This window comes from Larus michahellis, chromosome 2, assembly GCF_964199755.1.
Source record: "Larus michahellis chromosome 2, bLarMic1.1, whole genome shotgun sequence".
NCBI lineage: Eukaryota > Metazoa > Chordata > Aves > Charadriiformes > Laridae > Larus > Larus michahellis.
Window position 1 is genome coordinate 133,486,854 of NC_133897.1, and position 18,865 is coordinate 133,505,718.

At 41.3% G+C, this 18,865-nt stretch overlaps 1 protein-coding gene across 1 annotated transcript; it reads right to left on the bottom strand.

Annotated features, from left to right (window-relative positions):
- Positions 1-214: 214 nt before the first annotated feature.
- Positions 215-17,945, bottom strand: TRAM1 (translocation associated membrane protein 1). Its single transcript, XM_074577250.1, has 11 exons — positions 17,636-17,945; positions 14,641-14,704; positions 13,928-14,049; positions 13,609-13,725; positions 12,750-12,808; positions 12,269-12,353; positions 6,782-6,852; positions 6,588-6,692; positions 5,845-5,988; positions 4,701-4,861; positions 215-1,738 (listed from the first exon to the last, which is right to left on the bottom strand). Exons 1-11 carry the CDS (start codon positions 17,756-17,758, stop codon positions 1,665-1,667), a joined length of 1,125 nt encoding a protein of 374 aa, XP_074433351.1. The 5' UTR covers positions 17,759-17,945; the 3' UTR covers positions 215-1,664.
- Between the last annotated feature and the right edge of the window lie 920 nt (positions 17,946-18,865).

An 18,865-nucleotide genomic window follows, 5' to 3' on the forward strand; every position in this document is an offset into this window, starting at 1 on the left:
TACGGTATAGCTACTTCCACGGAAGCAGACTGGGCATATTACAGGGCATGTTGCCCCAGAGTACTCAAGTTAACCAAGTCCAGGTCTGTCAAGTCCACTTCAGGTGCTGTGAAGCAAGTACTCAGAAACTGGGACTAAAATTAGCTGAAATGTATAATAAGTTATATTGCAATAACTCTAAGTAGCACTGAACGACTGAAGAATGGATAGTTACTTGTAGTCAAGATTTTGTACTAGAAACGTTTATTCTGTATAGTAAGCAACCAAACTGTAGAAGATACAGAACGCAGATTTATTATTTTGTTTGGTATAAAATCAACTATAATAACAGTTTTTCATTAAAACTATTTTATTTATCAGCTTGATTGCTCATAATTACTCCTCTCAATCAATAAGCAGTCCAATACTTGGCTTAACTTGAAAGACTAATTTAGCAACTTCTTCCTAAGACTGAATTAAATCTCTAACTCATTCTCTCAAGTGAAATGGGTTGAACTGTACCCATTACAAAAGGGTACAGGGAAACATTAACTGCGTATTAAACTGGAAAATAACTGGACAGAGCTTCACACTTAATACAATTATGAAAGACAGATAATGGAAAAAATCTTAAGATTTTTCCAATTGTAGCAAAGGGTAAAATAAATCAATTTTAAGAAGTTGTAGCTTTTAAATATTTTTCCATAAAAATATATATAGGAGAAATCAAACTATTTCCTAACAGAGATGAAACAAAGCAAAGCAGTTAGAATAAAGGAATGTTTCTCAACTTCATCCGTTTATCTAACAAATTCCCTCTTCATGGGGCATCAAATGCCTCCTAGAACAATCACAACAACACATTGTAAGAAACTCCACCCTCTAAAAATCAGACAGACAAGTTTTCAAAGAAGATCCAACACACACTAATTCTCCAAGATACGTACACTTTAAAAGCACAGACGGGAGTTAACAGTGCTACTCAAATCAACTCTTTCTATGACCATACACGTTCCCTTCTAATTTTCAAGTGCTAAAACTATATCTCAAAAAGGGTTTTTGTTCCTTGTAAGAGATTTCTAACCAACAAACAATAAGACTCTGCAACATTTCCAATTAGTTCAGTTTTGTTTTAATGATATGGGGCAATTCTTAGAGCAGACATTGTATAGCTAATAACTACAAAATAAAGATGTTTACTGGTGTGGTCTTGGAATCCCAATTTGAACTGTAAATTTGAATCAAGGTAATTAACTGAAAAGCCAGAGTATCTGAAAATGCATACTAAGTTTTTTACTTCAATTTTGCAGTACTTCTTGAAGAACTTGGAAAAAATGAAGTTGGTAGAACAGCATATATCACCAAGGTTACAAAAACTGGAAGGAAATAATACATTGCAACAGTGATCCTCATTAAGTGAAGTTATTTCATCACAATAAGTGTTTAAAAAAGTGTCAATGTTATTTAAAAAGCGTTGTATTCCCCCCCCCAAATATTTGAAGACAGATAAACCTTTTTCTTTAGTCAAAATGGCTTTTAAAAAAAGTTTCTCAAAACAACAGCAATAATCGAAAAACATGAATTGTATTTTCTTTAATCCATAACATCGCTAGTGCTGAAGGGCCATCCATGTAAAAAGCAGATTCTTTGGGGACATTAGTCAATTAACTTAACAAAACCCAGTTTTACGAGGATTTATCCTTCCTGCTACGAGGTGAGTCTGCTCCATTTGAGGTCACTGTTCCATTTATCCCATTTTCTAGAAAAAAGAAGAACACATTTTTCAAATATGATGAGATACTGTATATTTTATTACATCTTTGTAGGTCCTATACAAACACTCTTTTAACTTCTTTTCTGATGTATCTTCTCTGTTAAACCTCATCATTATCACTCATCATGCAACAGTACAGTGAAGTTTTTACAAAGTACAAAATTTAAAGTCTAGTACAAAATTTAAAGTCTACTACAATAAAGTCCTGTTTCCTGACGTGGGCCAGACACTGAAATGTGTGCATTATATACATCTACACTGAAAATCAAGACCAGCTATAATGTTTTAGAAGATACTCTCTTAAAAAGCAAAGTAACCTGTAGATGAGACTGTCCTGTGTAATTTTGGAGACACAAAGTATATAAACAATTCCCTGATATAGGTTTTTACTGTTTATCCCACCTATTTCATATTTTAATTCTTGCTAAAATTACACTCCTTCACTTACCTTCACAAGCTTTTTATATATATATATATGAAATCTTTATATACACATACACACAATTTTTAAGTATATACTTTAACATATAGAATTCATTTATGTTCTGATGAAGATATTTACGTAGACACAAGATGGACAGAAGTAAAACACTAGTTTCTACACTGTAGAACAGTGATCCACAATCTATGGATTTATAATTCACACAATTTATAGTGAAATGGAGCGACATGATATCATTGTGAATTAAAAATATGCCCTTTATTTAGTGTCACCACAATCCAAGGAAGCAGAGATGCTGCCTGACAGTAACCATTTTTATAGAACAGATTGAAGAGCAGAGTGCAGAGCCAGCTATAATTCTTGCTCTGACTTACAGTATCATTCTGACTTCAAGCAAGTGTTGCAGGGTTTTTTTTTTTGTACAAATAACTGATTAAATTAATGTTCTCCATCTGCAGATGTGTTGCAGATCACTACAGTGTGTGGCCAAGCCACAAAAAGCAACTGTTGATCTCCCTCTCTCCCCCACTACTGCCAAATGCTCCCATTTATGCAAACAGGCAACTAAAAGAAAATAATGAAGTCAGACACGTAAATGAGGATACCAGACACAGGCCCAGTTAAGTCACATACGAACAGTAAAAGTCCATCCAACACATTTGGTTGTAAATACCCCCACCATTTTAAGGCTACATAAGGTGGTCTTTGGATACTTTTCCAAAAGTTTTTGTTGTTCTTAAATCAAGAAGTTTACAAACAATGAGCTAGATCCAAGCCAACTCACTGAAATGCTATTTTCTTAAACAGTTAAGTCAAAACACGTGTAAGTAAAACAAAGAACAAGAATCAGCATGTGCCAGGGTACCACACCTACATCACCAGTAGGATTTTTCTACTGTCATTTCTTGCGTTTGGCATAGTCTAAAAGTAACACATTTTATCGTACCCTGACTCCCAAAAATCCAATAAACCACAAAAAAAGAAAAAAAGAAAAAAGGCTGTTTAAAACAGTTCAAATACACTGTCTCGCAGCATCTTGTGCACGTGTTCTGAACAGATAACATTACAGAAATCTTCAAAACAGAAGAATCTGAAACAACACTAACCTTTCCCATCTTAAAGTTCTTTTCTTCCCATTTAAAATAAGCTGTAAAATTCCACAGTCTTTAAGACAGGCATAGCTCAATTACTTTGTGAATATAACCACAGTTCCAATTAACTCCCCTTTTCACTATTAGTTTACCACTTGAAAGTCTCCATTGAACTAGGGTGAAAATTAGCAAATTCACCAAATTAGATGAATGAAATAGTTTAAGAGATTTTTAAGAAGCTACTACAGTTTTGACTGACTAATTAAAACACCATTTAAGTTTATGCTTTAAAAATATTTGTCATTAATTCCACAAGAAACATAGTAAGAAACAATGAACGTGATGCTGTGATAAAGTAGGACACCTACATAGGAAACTACCTTCACTCAATTAAAAAAAAGTCCAACTGGATTTTCTGATGAAACCAAAAAACCCTAACAATACATAAGAGCCAAGCTGTGATAATTACAGATCATCAAAAGAGAGTACAGAAATACTCTAAAGTACATCATTTTAATAAAAAATAATCTTGAAAAAAATTCTCTGAATTGGTCTCTGACCATAAATCTCAGTTCCCAGTACAAACGGACTTCACACACACTATGTTCAGTGAAGTCATCAGAAATGACTCAAGCAGTTTCAAAAAGTGCAGAAGCTATTCAACCTATCATCTAAACACACAGAAGTTTATCTGTTGGTACAGCAGAAATACTGAAGTGTGGGGATTTTTTTTTTTTAATGGAGCACGTAATTTTCCTTGGAGAAAAAAAAAGCATTCAGTTCATCTTTCCTGCTCTTTCCATAAAGTGTGTGACATAATCAAGAAGTCAAACCTGGTGCCATTAGTTCATTTATAAATGCTTCTACACAGGTTTAGAGTAGTAAGTAGTTATTACCTCCACATAAAAGAAATATCAAAATTCTATTTTTAGTAAAAACAGTTCAATATAACCTTATTTACTGGATCATCAAATGATCTCCTTGCCCTAAAACCTCAGAGTTTAGTGGTAATGAAAACCAAGCTTGAAATTAATTGCAAGAAAAAGTTAGAATTGATTGTGAGAACAGATCTAAAAATGTGCCTGTTCCTTTTTTTAAGGGAACAAAACATAAGCATGACACAATTTGCTCAAGTAACAGAAGTCAGACATGATAAAAATCTCCTGTTTCATTAACTAAATAAATGGCAATTCTTTCATTCAGTCAATTAGAAGAGAAATACTGAACAATTAATATATAGTGAATTTTTTAAATAAAAAACTCCCCACAACGGTATTCACCAGTACTATTTCTATAACTGAGTCATCTCACTTGCAAGTGAAACATAAAGTGTTTCTTTAGCAATTATATTAAAAAAAGGCTAAATTACCTAAAGCTGAGAAGTGAAGGCAACAGGATAACTGAAAATACAAACCTCGTTCTTTTCTGGAGTTCTTTCCTTTAGCTGTTACAAACTTCTTTTTCACTGACTGAGGCTGAGAAGAAGAATGCTCTCTCCACCTCCGAAGCTGGAAATTAATGAACTTCCACATCATAAATGCTTGAGTCATGCAGATGGAGGCCAGCACACTGATTCTTGAAACAAAACACAGGTAAAGGTTTATCAGGAAGTTTATCTTGTTATCCAAAGAGGAAAGTAAAGTCAAACACCACCTCAGATAGTTTTTTTTGTATGCCATAAATTGCCTTTTTACTCAGGTTCCTCAAACACTAATTAAGAGTGATTCCTTCTAGATAATATGAATTTGTAAAAATTTGTGTGGTGTTTTTTTTTTTTTTTTGGCATGACTTCACCCTCCACCTCGCTAGTAACATTCACCTTTTAAGTCAAGCAAAAGTTAGCTCACATAGAGGGACTGGGCTTAGCACAGCTTATCGGAAGTAGACATACAGTGAGAGTGAAGTCACCCATCAAAACTGGGAAGCACTAGATTTCTTTCCTGCTTTCTCCTTTTTCAGTATTACTCTCAAGGTACCAGGTAGTAACAGCTGAAAATGGTTTGAGAGAGTCTTGCAGTTCTGAGTATCAATTCTGCAGGGTAATGCTGACATTGTCAATGTTTTAATAACTTCCTTTTCTGGATTTAATTCATAAAAAAGGCCAGGTGGTTGGCTGAACATTCCGCAGCACACAACAGCAAGAGAAGGCTAATAATAAAGGCAGAGGAAGAGGTAGAATCTTCAACCAGGACAAAAGATGCTCTGGGCATAATGCCCTGACCTCTATAAACTCACTGCAATTCTATCTAGAATTCAATTCACTAACTCTAAAATATTTAAAAGTAATCTCTGTAACTGGATACTCCTTTTCATTGTTTTTTCTGACAAAAAACAACAGACTAACCAGCTACAGATTTCTCTGCTGTAGACTGTAAATTCTTCAATTCATTTCACTGTGCCCTACAAGTTTGTTACACAAGATACTCCTATTAATCCCATTGGTTTCATGAAAACACCTAACCGTTCAGAATTACTAGCATTAATACCATACCATTTATATTGTGTATTTAACATAGGTTTACAGCTCATTCTTAAGAACTGTTCCAAGTTTACTATACCTAACAGCCAGGATATTAAAGTTTCCAGTACTGAAATTCAGCTGCTGATCTTCCGCTCTTGCCAATCCAAAGCCAAAAGTGAGGACTGAAAGAATCAAGGTGAGAAGCCTTCCCAAAACAAAAAGAACTGCCCACAGTGAAAATCTACAAAGAAAAACACCACAAACACTGAATTAATTTTCTGTTCATGATACAAGTACTAACAACGCAAATGTTTACTTTTTACCATGCAAATTCCTTTGAAACTTAAGAACTTACCTAAATTCATTATTTTGCACCTATCCTAAACTAGTCTTGTATTTCTAGTACTCATAGAAGACAAAAAGCAACAGAAGCCCTTCCTCACAATTTTTTTTTTTTTTGTTACAAACTATTTCAACTCAACAGAAAGCATTTTCCTTTACTACTAGGACATAAGCATATTATTAGTACCTATAGAACTGGCTGTATTAGCAACCTATGGTGTTCCTTTCCTCTACAAAGCTTTTTTTTTTTTTTTAAAATATTAATACATAGTGTAAGATCTTATTTCATTTTATACCATTACTAACATTTACATAAATAGGTGAGTAAGGTAAAAAACCCAGTTGTTTTAGAGATACAAATACTTGAACTAGTCTGGAGAACTGTGCCCTCTAAGGAAACACTGTCTGAACTTCCTTGCAACTTTGATTTCTGGTTAGTTAAACGCACAAGGCTTTGAGACAGAAATTACATGAATTTAAAAGATGAAGACTACTTACCCTTTCTGGTACCTTTCATCACTGAAGTAGAAAAGACGGGATATATGGAAAAGAAATTCAACGAAGTAATGCAATACCAGAAGAACAAGTCCAAGATGGGTCAGACTATCAAAACAAATGAAACAAACATTCAGACATTTTGTTAGATGTTTAAGACAGAGAACGATGCCAGTGAACGTTTACAGTTGACTTACTTCAGGAGATAGGCTCCAGCAATATGGAAGAGATAAAGTCCAATGTAGACAATCTGGCGAAAGATATCTTCCTATTAGGAAGAAAAAAGTCATTATGCATTACACATAATGTTATACATTATTGTACAATGTTAATTATTACAAGCTATTCCCCAGTCCTGGAAATTTTTCACGGTTTATCAGCTACCTTAACGCTGGCACGAATTACTCAGCCTAGATCATCTAATTCCACACATAACTTATCGCTTACTTACTAATAATATTCAGTATCTTGCAGTGAGAAAACATATCAAATGTCAAAAAGATGCTTTTTAAAAGGGCCTGGTTTTATTTGATATGACTAGTGTGAATTTGTACTGGCTATTACAATACTTATTTGGTATGTATTACTTTCTCATCAGATAGCTTCCTACAGTTCTGCATGTTTGCTGCTCATCAGATTCTGTCAGATTGCTACAGAAATAAAACAAAAGTCTATGAACCAAAATGAAAAGGTTTCCAAGTGTTGACATTTATTTTAAAAACTCAAGATCATCCAAGATTTTGGCCCACTGATGCTGGCAAATGCAGCAAAGAATGTTATTAACCAGTCATGCTAAGATACATGGCCACACCTCAAGTTAGGTTTTAGCCAGCCCCATTCAATTTAACACTTCATAGAGATGAAATAATAAAGAGGGAGAAACGAACTAAAGCGTAGACACACAGCATATGGAAAGCAGAAGGTGCCATCTGTGAACAGAATATCACTAGAACACAATAAAAGTCTGTCTTGAAGTGGTATGCAGAGTGTATTCAGTTGTATTTAAGAAACTCCTACTTTTTGGAAAGATTCCCTAAGCTTAAAGCAAGGGGCTTCAGTTTTGTCATAGAATAGTTAGAGTTGGAAGGGACCTTGAACATCACCTAGTTCCAGCCCTTCTGCCATGGGCAGGGACACCTCCCACTAGATCAGGTTGCTCAAAGCCCCCTCCAACCTGGCCTTGAACACTTCCAGGGATGGGGCATCCACAACCTCCCTGGGCAGCCTGTTCACCACCTCACACTCTCACAGTTAAGAATTTCTTCCTAATATCTCATCTAAATCTACCCTCTTTCAACAGTTTAAAACTGTTGCCCCTCATCCTATTGCTTCACTCCCTCATAAAAAGTCCCTCCCTATCTTTCCTGTAGGCCCCCTTTAGGTACTAGAAGGCCACTTTAAGGTCCCCCCGGAGCCTTCTCTTCTCCAGACTGAACAATTCCAACTCTCTCAGCCTGTCTCTACAGGAGAGGTGCTCCAGCCCTCTGGATCATCTTGGTGGCCCTCCTCTGGACTCACTTCAACAGATCCATGGTCCTTTTCACATTGAGGGCCCCGGAGCTGGATGCAGTACTCCAGGTAGGGTCTCACCAGAGCAGAGTAGAGGGGCAGAATCACCTCCCTTGACCCGCTTCTTCTGATGCGCACCAGGATACGGCTGACTTTCTGACCTGCAAGCACATGTTGCTGGTTCGTGTTGAGCTTCTTATCAAAGAACACCCCCAAGTCCTTCTCTGCAGGGCTGCTCTCAATCCATTCTCCACGCAGCCTGTATTTGTGCTTGGGATTGCCCCAACCCACATGCAGGACCTTGCACTTGGCCTTCAACTTTGTGAGGTTCACACAGGCCCACCTCCCAAGCCTGTCCAGGTCCCTCTGGATGGCATCCCTTCCCTCCAGCATGTTGACTGTACCACACAGCTTAGTGTCACTGGCAAACTTGCTGAGGGTGCACCCACTAACGCTGTCCTTGTCGCCACCAGATGTTGAACAGCACCAGTCCCAATAACAACCCCTGAAGAACACCACTCGTCACCTTTTGGACATCGAGCCGCTGATCAGAACTCTTTGAGTGTGGCCATCCAGCCCAATTCCTTATCCATCAAGTGGTCCATCCATCAAATCCACATCTCTCCAATTTTGAGACAAGGATGTCATGTGGGACAGTGTCAAATGCTTTGCACAAGTCCATGTAGATGATGTCAGTTGCTCTTCCCTTATCCACCAATGCTGTAACGCCATCATAGAAGGCCACCAAATTTGTCAGGCATGATTTGCGTTTAGTGAAGCCATGCTGTCTGTCACCAATCACCTCCTTATTTTCCATATGCCTTAGCAGAGTTTCCAGGAGGATCTGCTCCATGATCTTGCTGGGCACAGAGGTGAGACCAACTGGCCTGTAGTTCCCCGGGGTCTTCCTTTTTTGACATTTTTAAAAATGGAGGTTATGTTTCCCCTTTTCCAGTCAGCAAGAAATTCACCAGACTGCCACAATAGTGGTTTAGCAACTTCATCTGCCAGTTCCCTCAGGACTCGCAGGTGAATCTAATCAGGTCTGATGGACTTGTGCACCTACAGGTTCCTTAGATGATCTCAAACCTGGTCTTCTCCTACAGTGGGCGGTTCCTCATTCTCCCAGTCCCTGCTTTTGCATTCTGCGAGTTGGGCAGTGTGGCTAGAGCCCTTGCGAGTGAAGACTTAGGCAAAAAAGCCTTCTCTACATCCTGGGTGACCGGATCTCACATTTTTTTCCAGAGAGGGCCCACATTTTCCCTAGTCTTCCTTTTACCACTGACATAGCCGTAGAAGCTCTTCTTGTTGCCCTTGACATCCCTGGCCAAATTTAGTTCTATATAGTCTTGTATATACGCAATTTAAAAAAAGACCTAAAAGTTCAATCTTGGAAGATCAACGCTATGTTATCCTATATTCCATCTCAAAGCCAACAAAAGCACAGAATCAAAAACTTGTGACAAGAGCAAACACCACACGCATACGCAAAGAGCGAGAAAACAGATAGAGAAAGACCTACTCTAAATGATCTGAAAGAAAACAAGAAATGAGTTCTTTCAGACAAAATAAAGAATAGTCAGCACAAATGCTCAGTTTCTCCAAGGTGAGCCTTTTGCACTTTATCTTCAGAACTGAGGTAACATTTAAATAGCCCATGCTGCCTGCTTAGATAAACCATCAGAGACCGAAGGCCTACTGGCATAACACTGCCGGAGGTATACACTACGATACAGAACGCTCAGTTAAGAACTTCTTTTCTTGTCTACATCACCAACACAAACAACTAGACCCAAGAAAAGCCAAGATGGCAAAGATTAAACTCTGGTGAAAGAAATATCAACTATGAACTTGTTAAAATAAATGAACCATCATTCTTAATGCGAAAGACAGAGGCCAAAGTTTCAAGCCGTGACCCAGGAAAACACTACTATTCAATATATAGCACTTCTGCCACTTGTGACAGCTCTCTAAGTTATGTTAAAAAAAACTCCACACTTGGATATGAAGTCAAATTTGAGAGGTATCACTAACACAATATGGGAACATCAGCTGCGGTGCATCTTCAAAACATTAGTGTTTATACTATGTCTGATCATCAGGAAAACAAAGCATCTCATTACTATTTTCCCAAGCCTCTTGAACAAAGACCTACAGCTACATAACCTGTATGTTTCATTTTCTTGACTAAATCAGAACTCTGGAAGCAGAGACGCAGTCTGGCCACACAGCAACAACAGAATCATAGAATGGTTTAGGTTGGAGAGGACCTCTGTAGATCACCTAGTCCAACCCCTCCTGCCATGAGCAGAGACATCTTTTGCTAGATCAGGTTGCTCAAAGCCCTGTCCAAGCTCGCCTTGAACACCTCCAGGGATGAGGCATCCACAACTTCTCTGGGCAACACGTTCCAATGTCTCATCAACCTCACAGTAAAGAATTTCTTCCTTGTATCCAATCCAAATCTACCCTCTTTCAGATTAAAGTCATTGCTCCTTGTTCTGTTGCTACAGGCCCTGACAAAAAGTCTTTCTCCATCTTATAAGCCCCCTTAAGATATTTAGAGGCCACAATAAGGTCTCCCCGGAACCATCTCTTCTCCAGGCTAAACAGCCACAACTCTCTCAGCCTCTCCATAGGAGAGGCCATGATCATCTTCACGGCCCTCCTCTGGACCTGCTCCAACAGGTCCACGTCCTTCTTATGTTGGGGGCTCCAGAGCTGGACGCAGCACTCCAGGTAGGGTCTCACCAGAGCAGAGTAGAGCGGTAGAATCACCTCCCTCAACCTGCTGGCCACGCTTCTTTTGATGCAGCCCAGGATACGGTTGGCTTTCTGGGCTGCAAGCGCACATTGTCAGCTCATGCCCAGCTTTTCATCCACCAGCACCCCCAAGTCCTTCTCCTCAGGGCTGCTCTTAATCCCTTCATCCCCCAGTCTGTATTGATGTTGGGGATTGCCATGACCCACATGCAGGACCTTGCACTTGGCCTCGTAGAACTTCATGAGGTTCACAAAGGTCCACTCCTCAAGGCTGTTGAGATCCCTCTGGATTGCATCCCTTCCCTCAAGTAAATCAACTGCACCACTCAGCTTGGTGTCATCTACAAACTTGCTGAGTGCACTCAATCCCACTATATGTCATTGATAAAGATATTAAATAGCATTGGTCCCAGAACAGACCCTTGAAGAACACCCTTTGTTATTGGTTTCCACTTGGACATTGAGCCATTGACTGTAACTCTTCGGACGCAGTCAGTCAGTCAATTCCGTATCCATCTACCAGCTCATCCATCAAATCCATCTCTCTACAATTTAGAGGTAAGAATGCTGTCGGGGACCCTATCAAAAGCCTTAACAAAAGTTCAGGTAGCTCCTCCCTCATCCACTGATGCAGTCACTCCACCATAGAAGGCCACTAAATTAGTCAAGCATGACTTGTCCTCGGTGAAGCCACATTGAAGAGTTTAAAGCAGAACAGCTTAAAAAGGAAACTGCATATAGAAAATAAGCCAGAGCAAAAACATGCAGAGAGGCTACTTAAATCAGTCGAGGAAGGCAAAAAGCGTGCTACAAAAAAGTCTACAGTAAACTCAGTGTTTTGAGAACCCCAACGGAGAAAACGCATACGGGGAATAGGATACTGTTAAAAATTGAGCATTGAAAAAAAAAATATCTCAAAACACAAATAACCAGAACTTCTGCTGACAGTGGTATTTAAATCAAATCCCAGATTCCTTGGATTTATGAAATTATTTACTGTTTATATTCTACACCTGTATCACAATTCATGAAGCAATTCTAGCTTTCAGTGAGACTACTCAGACAACTAGTTGCAAGAAACAAAAAAAGAGTCTGAAAAGAAAGTCACATTCATTTGTTCAAGAGAAAATTATTTTAGTAGATGAGAAACGCTACTAATTTTTATTTACACAACAGACATATAGCAATTTTACTGCAACTAGAAATACAGGATTTAGCTGAAAAGGAAGAACTTACCTTCTCACATGGACATTTGAGCACCCAAAACTCCATCAGGAAAAGTGGGTAACACAAATAAGAACAGAGTAGGAAATGTAGGGTAACACATAACTCTGGAAGTCCAAAAGACATTAACTATTCCACTGTTCGAGTTGTTTTGTTTGGAATTCTTTCGATTTACATTTTGAACTTACTTTTTTAGTTTTCTGGAAGTACAGTTCTGGAAAAGCATGAAACCAGTATGCCAACTGTAAGATGTAGAAAAACTTCATTTGAAACCTGTACAATACAGCAAGAATTGAATAATATTACTTTTTAGTAATGAATTAAAAACCTTTCAGAAGCTTTCTATTGAACACATTTAATCTAAGTCTCTAAAGAAAGAAAATATATTGGCCTGCCAGCCAATTTAAGAGTAAGATTTTTTAAAAACCAAAATCATTAAGGTAAATAAAACTTGCAAAAACATAATTCTTTAAGTAATAGCCTACAGAAAGAGAACTCTGTATGCTACAAATTGACAGAGAACCAAGTGTCTCCATATATAAGAGCAAAAATACATTAACGACTCATATATTTTTATTGACTACTTATTCTACACAGATTCTATGTGACACAGCCCAAGTTTAAAATATTCCCCTTCTCCCCAACAACCCTCTAACGAAGAGGCCTTACGGAATCAGAGTGTGTGGATAGTCCCTCCACAGAGAGGTTGGATCTGATATATAGTTCTCCTAAAAAAAAAAAACAAAAAAACAAAAACAAAACAAAACACAATAAACCCTCAAAGATGCCACTTTCTAGTCAGAAAGTGAATCAACATAGATACACGTACATACTTATATGCGCACATGTACATACAAACATGCACACACCTACACACAGAAGTAAAAGCTGCAGATCACTATATTACTTTTTACAAAAAAAAACAAAACAAAACCCCCAAACTCAAACAACAGCTGTATTAACTAACAAAAATAAAAAGCAACCAAACAAATCAAGCGCTCGTTCAAGATAGAGTGTGCTTATGAGATGGAGGTTATTTCAGCATCACTACAGCCATAAGTCTTCCCTTGTAAACTGTTGACAAGGTTTGAGCTTAACTAAGAGAAGGAAAGTTTCTTCATGAGTCATGATGTTAAAGAAAAAAACCCCAAACAAACAACAAACTCTTCCCCTTCTTTGAAACTTAAGTCATACACATACAGCCACTAGCAAAGAACATGCCATCTGAAAGCACACACTCACCTCAGCCTATGGCAATCTGCCCATACACCCATTCCTTAGGCTGCCAAAATGCTCTGTATGATGCTTTTGACAGTAAATTACATTAACTCAGACTGAGCAACAGTAATACTATTGGACTTCATACTCAGTTATGACTACAGCCTACACAGAATCCCTGAACTTGTCCCTGCTTAATATTAAAACCAGCTAAAACCAGAAAAATAAGCCAAAAAAACCCTTATTTCTCATCATCGTAAGTCAAGCGTCTGAAATCTCATAATACAAATCAAAAAGAAAGCATACTTACAGAGACAAGAATACTTATTCCCCAAACACAGGAGAAAAGGTAGAATGCACTAAGTTGGCCAGACTCATTGAACTTGCTGTGCTTTGTTTTTGAAAAGTGCATTTTCCTGTTAATTTTCTGAAAAGAAAGTCCATTGTTATTTATATGCCGTAGTACTTAACATTTATCTGCTACCTGCATTAGAACATCTAAAAGTTTCAATGCATGTTTTAACAGTTAAGAGCTTTAATACAGAAGTTTACTTTAAAGTTAATAGTTTTAAAGTCTAATTAAAACCTGACAATTATCTTGATGAAAGGAATTAATATTTTGTACTTACATCCAGTACGTACTCCTGAATTATAGCATGTATGATTATTGCTACAAGCATGTAAAAGAAAATTGTGGCCAAGTCTTTGATGCCATAGTGATAGAGAGAGATTGTTTCTGCAGATTGTTCTTCTAAAAGACAAACAAAATTAACTGTTAGGCACCAATACAGTTTAATCACCAATATGTTTATTTTTCAAAGTGAAACCTTTCAGAGTAGTTTGCAGTCAGCTGAACAAACAGAACTCAAATTAAACTGCCGTCATAACTTAGATCACTACATCATTTACCGTCATCTTCTCCATCACATCATGAACTAAATTTGATTCTGGAAAGACATACTATAAAAATAAAAATTTAAGTGCACTTATGAAGCTTACCCAAATGCATTGAAAGGGGACAATAAAATTATGTTAAACTATCACACAGCTTTGACTAGTAAAGATTGTGACTTTCAAAACTAGAGTAAGAATTAATATCTACCAGTATCTAAGAAATATCTACCAGTCAGATGGCGTTTTAGGACTAATGATGGATCCAGCAGAACAGAAACATTGTCCCTAACCTAATTAAAATGGAGTTCTACTAAAAATAAAGTGGAGTCCTCGAAAATTGCTCAGTATCTATTCAAACTGACACTTTCACTTACCCTCAGTCTAGAAAGTATGGCATACTAATGTCCGAGTACACTGTCTCATAACTAACCTCCTGCAAGATACATACCTGTGGCAGGAATGGTAACATTATACTGAAGTGTAACAAAAATGACAGCCGCTTTTGCTGTAATCTGAAAGAGAAAAAACGTTAAGTGCTATAAATTCTCACTGAAATAAACTATATTAAACCGAAAACATTTGCCCATAGCTTTAGCACCCTTCCCCAGCATGTTTGTCCCCCTCCCATAAAACTGATCAACTCCACTTCACCTGACTTTCCAAAGGCAGAACACACTGCATGATCTCTATAGGTTTGTTTACAGAATACCCAATTTCCTGAATTAAATATCCTCTGAAATGCTACTTACAAGTAGTCTGTTCTACAACATTAACATGCAAACACACGCTGCAATTCGCTCTCCAGTCCATACTGTATTATTACATTAACAGCGTGTACAAAATCATGTAATCCCCAGACCCTGATATGCATGCAGCAATGACTGAGAATAAGCTTAATTTAAAATCACTTTTTGACAAAATCTGAAGGTCAGTATCATTTCCATAAATCTGTGGGTGATTTGGAAAATGCGGACAGGAAAGGAGAAAGGGCATAAAGAACGCAGAACCATTTCAGGCCAGCTGCATACCAACTCAATACGATTAGCATTCTTTCGACCCTGGGGATCCTTTGGCAAGAAGTGCAAAACAAAAGAAATGAAATTTAGCAGTAGGGGTACTACTCCTTTATGATGGACAGTAAGAAAAAGCAGAATGAATAAAAAAGAGCGGGGGGGGGGCAGGAGGGAAGAAAGATTATTCTAAAGGCTTTTTTGGGGGCTGGTGGGGTGGGTGGTCATGCTATAAAACCCTTAATAAATAAGCAGCAGCACAAGTTCTTATCTATCAATATGCATCAATTTTCAACTTCAACGCAGCTTTCTTGAATCCCAACATGAATCAACATGTCTTAACAGAGAGGGGAAAAAAAAACACGCTTTACAATAGTTATGGTCTGATCCGCTTCCCGTTGCTGTGAAAACCTAGCATCCTTGTTGCATTTATAGGATGGTCAAAAAAACCTCACAACAAAAAACCAAACTCCTTTATGAATCTGGGAAGGATAAGTTGAGTATCTGAAGATAATGACTGGGTTACTACCACCATTTATTATCATTCACAAGAAATGAGACTTATTTATTTTTAAAACTAGCACTTTGTAAACAAGCCCTAGATTTTCTAGGAATCCCTGAATACACAGTGGACTGTTCACTCCATCTAAACTCCGGGAATACAACTAGTTTGCCTGAAGTAGTGAAGCTGCCTAGGCCTCCCTATTCATCAAGGGAGCCCTCAGAGGACAGTTCAAAACGTTAGTCAATTCTGAACTGCCCTTTGGAGGCTCTGTCAGCTACTCACAAACTCCTAATTCAGCTGCAACAAGTCAGGCAGTACAAACACCTTACCAGACCAACATTAACCACAGCAGGTGATTTCCAAGGCCTACATCAAAGCATTTAAAAAAACTGGCAACAATCTCCTCAGCTATACCATGTCTGTACCAACAGAGCATATGGCCCTTCTGCGCTGGGGTACAAAACACCCCTGATTAAAAAAAAAAAAAGGGGGAAACAAATACTTCAGCACATTCCATCCCTCCAAAACTGCCCATCCTACCAGTAATGCTGTGTAGATGTACACTGTAATGTTTTAAGTCTATCTCTTTAACCTCAATCCCCAGAAAATCACCATGTAAGGACTGTCTTGGTGATTTTTGATTGTAAACCCAAACGCAACAGGTTTCTTAATCTGCCCTGCTTTTTCTTTCCATATATTTTTTTTTTTGTCCTAACTCCACTGGCCTCTAGTGCTGAGCCGTTATCAACATCTGGATAAAATTATTCTGCAAACCATCCACATAACAAAAAGGCCCACAACTCTAAAGATGGCTAAAATACTGAAAAGCCAGAGACATTTAGCCAACAGAGATGTAAGTGTCTTACTCTGACAGCACGCAATGGAGAACATTTGGGAAGCCACACAGGAGAACCACCTTTCTGGTTCTCTCCAAAGGTGACCGAGTAGAGACAAAAAGCCGCGCTTCGTCCCGGCGGCCCAGGTCAAGGCTTGGTTGCTTCCACACACTCCCCCCGCCAGAGTTTACTAAATTCTCTTGTCATTTTGGAAGAGCGTCGATGACCGCATCCAACATGGGGGCCCAAGGAGAGCGCCTCAGCCAGGCCCGAGAGCCCCCTGCGGCCGCTGCCAAACCCACCGGGGGGCGACCTCGGCGCCGGCCCAGGCCCCCGCACCAACCCCAGCATGGGCAAACGGCTCCGCTGACCGCTCGCCGTCCGGGGAGCCCCGTGAGGGGGGCTGGGGGGCGGGAAGGGGAACCCGCCATACCTCCCCCCCCCTCCACGAGCGGCGGCCGTTTGTACACGTCACCGCTGGCCTCCCCCCCGCCCCCGCGGCCTGCCGGGAGCCGTAGTGCCGGCGGGGCCGCGCACACAAAGCGCGGGGGAATCGCCTCTGGCGGCTGGGCCTCCCCCCCCCGCCCTCCCCTCCGCGCACACTCCTCCCCTGGCTGCCGCGCTCCGACTGCCACGTAACCCCGCCGCCGGCAGGAACTACCCCCCGCCGCCACCACGGGAGGAAGCGCGCCGCCCCGCTACGCCTCCCCTCACGGCGGCGGGTGGGGGTGGTGGTGCTGGGGGCACGGCCTCCCCCTCACAGGCGGCGAGGGGAGCGGGGAGCCGGGAGCCGTGCGCCTCTCCGGGCCGAGACGGGGAAGAGGGCGTTCCCCGAGGGGCCGGGCCCCGGGGAAGCGAGGATGAGCCGCGGGGATGGCGCCCGCCTCGGCTCCTCCGGCCGTGCGGCGGGGGTCGGCGGGCAGGTGCGGCGGGAGCCACCCGCGCCGGCTGAGGGAAGGCCGCAGCGACACCGCCGCCCGCCAGCCCCCGGCGCGCCGGGACCCCCGCGCCCTCCCCGCCCAGCGCCGAGGACCCACGGCGAAGGGGGATGGGGGGAGAATCGGGACGGAGCCCCCCCCAGTGCCACCTCACCTCGAACATGAGCCCCAGCAGGAAGATCATGGCCATGCAGGACACGATGTCCGCATGGTTCTGCACGATGAACTCGTGGCTCAGCACCGGCGGGTTCTTGTTGCTCTTCTTGCGGATCGCCATGGCGGGCAGGGAGCTGGGCGCCGCTGCCGCCGCCGCCTCCCCGCTGCCAGCACAGCTCCTCTCGCCGCGGCCAGGAAGAGGCGGAGGGGGAGGAGGCGACCGCGCAGCCCAGGAATGGCAGCCGCCGCGCCGCTTTCACCCCGCCCCGCCTCGGCCGCAGGGAGCAGCCCCCGCCGCCGCCAGCAGCGCCCCTGCCGGCCGGCGGGCCGTCCCTCCCTCCCTCCGTCCGCCCCCCACCGGGGGCGGCGAGGGGCAGCGCCCTGCCCACCGACGGCGGTGCGGGGGCAGAAAATGGCCGTGGGTTGCGGAGGAGGCGGCCGGTACCCGCAGAGCCGGGCCAGGCTCCGCTCCCCGCCCTCCCCCGGCCAGCCAGGTTCGCCGGGCACCCGAGGGATGCAGCTGGGCGGCGGGTTGGTGATGGTCACGGCTGTCACCGTGGCGGCAGCAGGCTCCTGCCATCCCGCCTGCTCACCCTGTGCTCTGCAGCCAGAAACAACGGACTTTATCCAGGGAGCAGGAACAAGGAATCCAGTGACAGGCAAGCAGAAGGGAAGAAAAGCTGACCTGGAAGTGTCAGAAGGAGGAGACATTAAAAGGCAGGCTAGATGTGGACTGAAAAAGCCAACCCCATCATGGAAGGCTGTTACCAGGTTACCACAGGTGAAGGAAGAGGTCCGAGAATTCAAAGCTGACGCAGAAACCATCCAGGCCGAATTGAGCTGTCCTTCATATCCCCCCAAATTGATGCTATTTTTATTTATTAAAGCTTCTGGCAGACAGCTGCACCCAATGCATAGATGGAGAAAGATCAAGAAAATGAGTAATTTAAAGATGAAGTTTAGCAGTGTCCAAAAGGCTTTGCAGCCAGCAGCTAACAAATACAGGGAGGCTGAAACTATTCAGTAATGCTTGCCTTGCCAGAATGGGGAGTGTGCACCAAATGCATTGTATGAACTGTTTTTAATAGGTTGGTTTCTTCCTACTACATGGAGCTAAGAGTGACTCATGGAGCAGGCTGATTAGTGTGTGACCAGGTTTTTCAACTATGAAACACCTTCATCAGCTGTGAAGCTGCTCAGAGGCTTTGTATGAATTTGTTAAATCAGG

Bases quoted from the DNA above. Each gene is read 5' to 3' on its own strand.
- TRAM1 (XM_074577250.1), bottom strand. From the start codon at position 17,758: ATGGCGATCCGCAAGAAGAGCAACAAGAACCCGCCGGTGCTGAGCCAC. The intron at 12,354-12,749 runs GTAAGGCCTCTT...TGTATTGTACAG, and splicing joins TATCCACACACTCTGATTCC to GTTTCAAATGAAGTTTTTCT. The intron at 4,862-5,844 runs GTATAGTAAACT...TTTTGTTTCAAG, and splicing joins TTTAATATCCTGGCTGTTAG to AATCAGTGTGCTGGCCTCCA.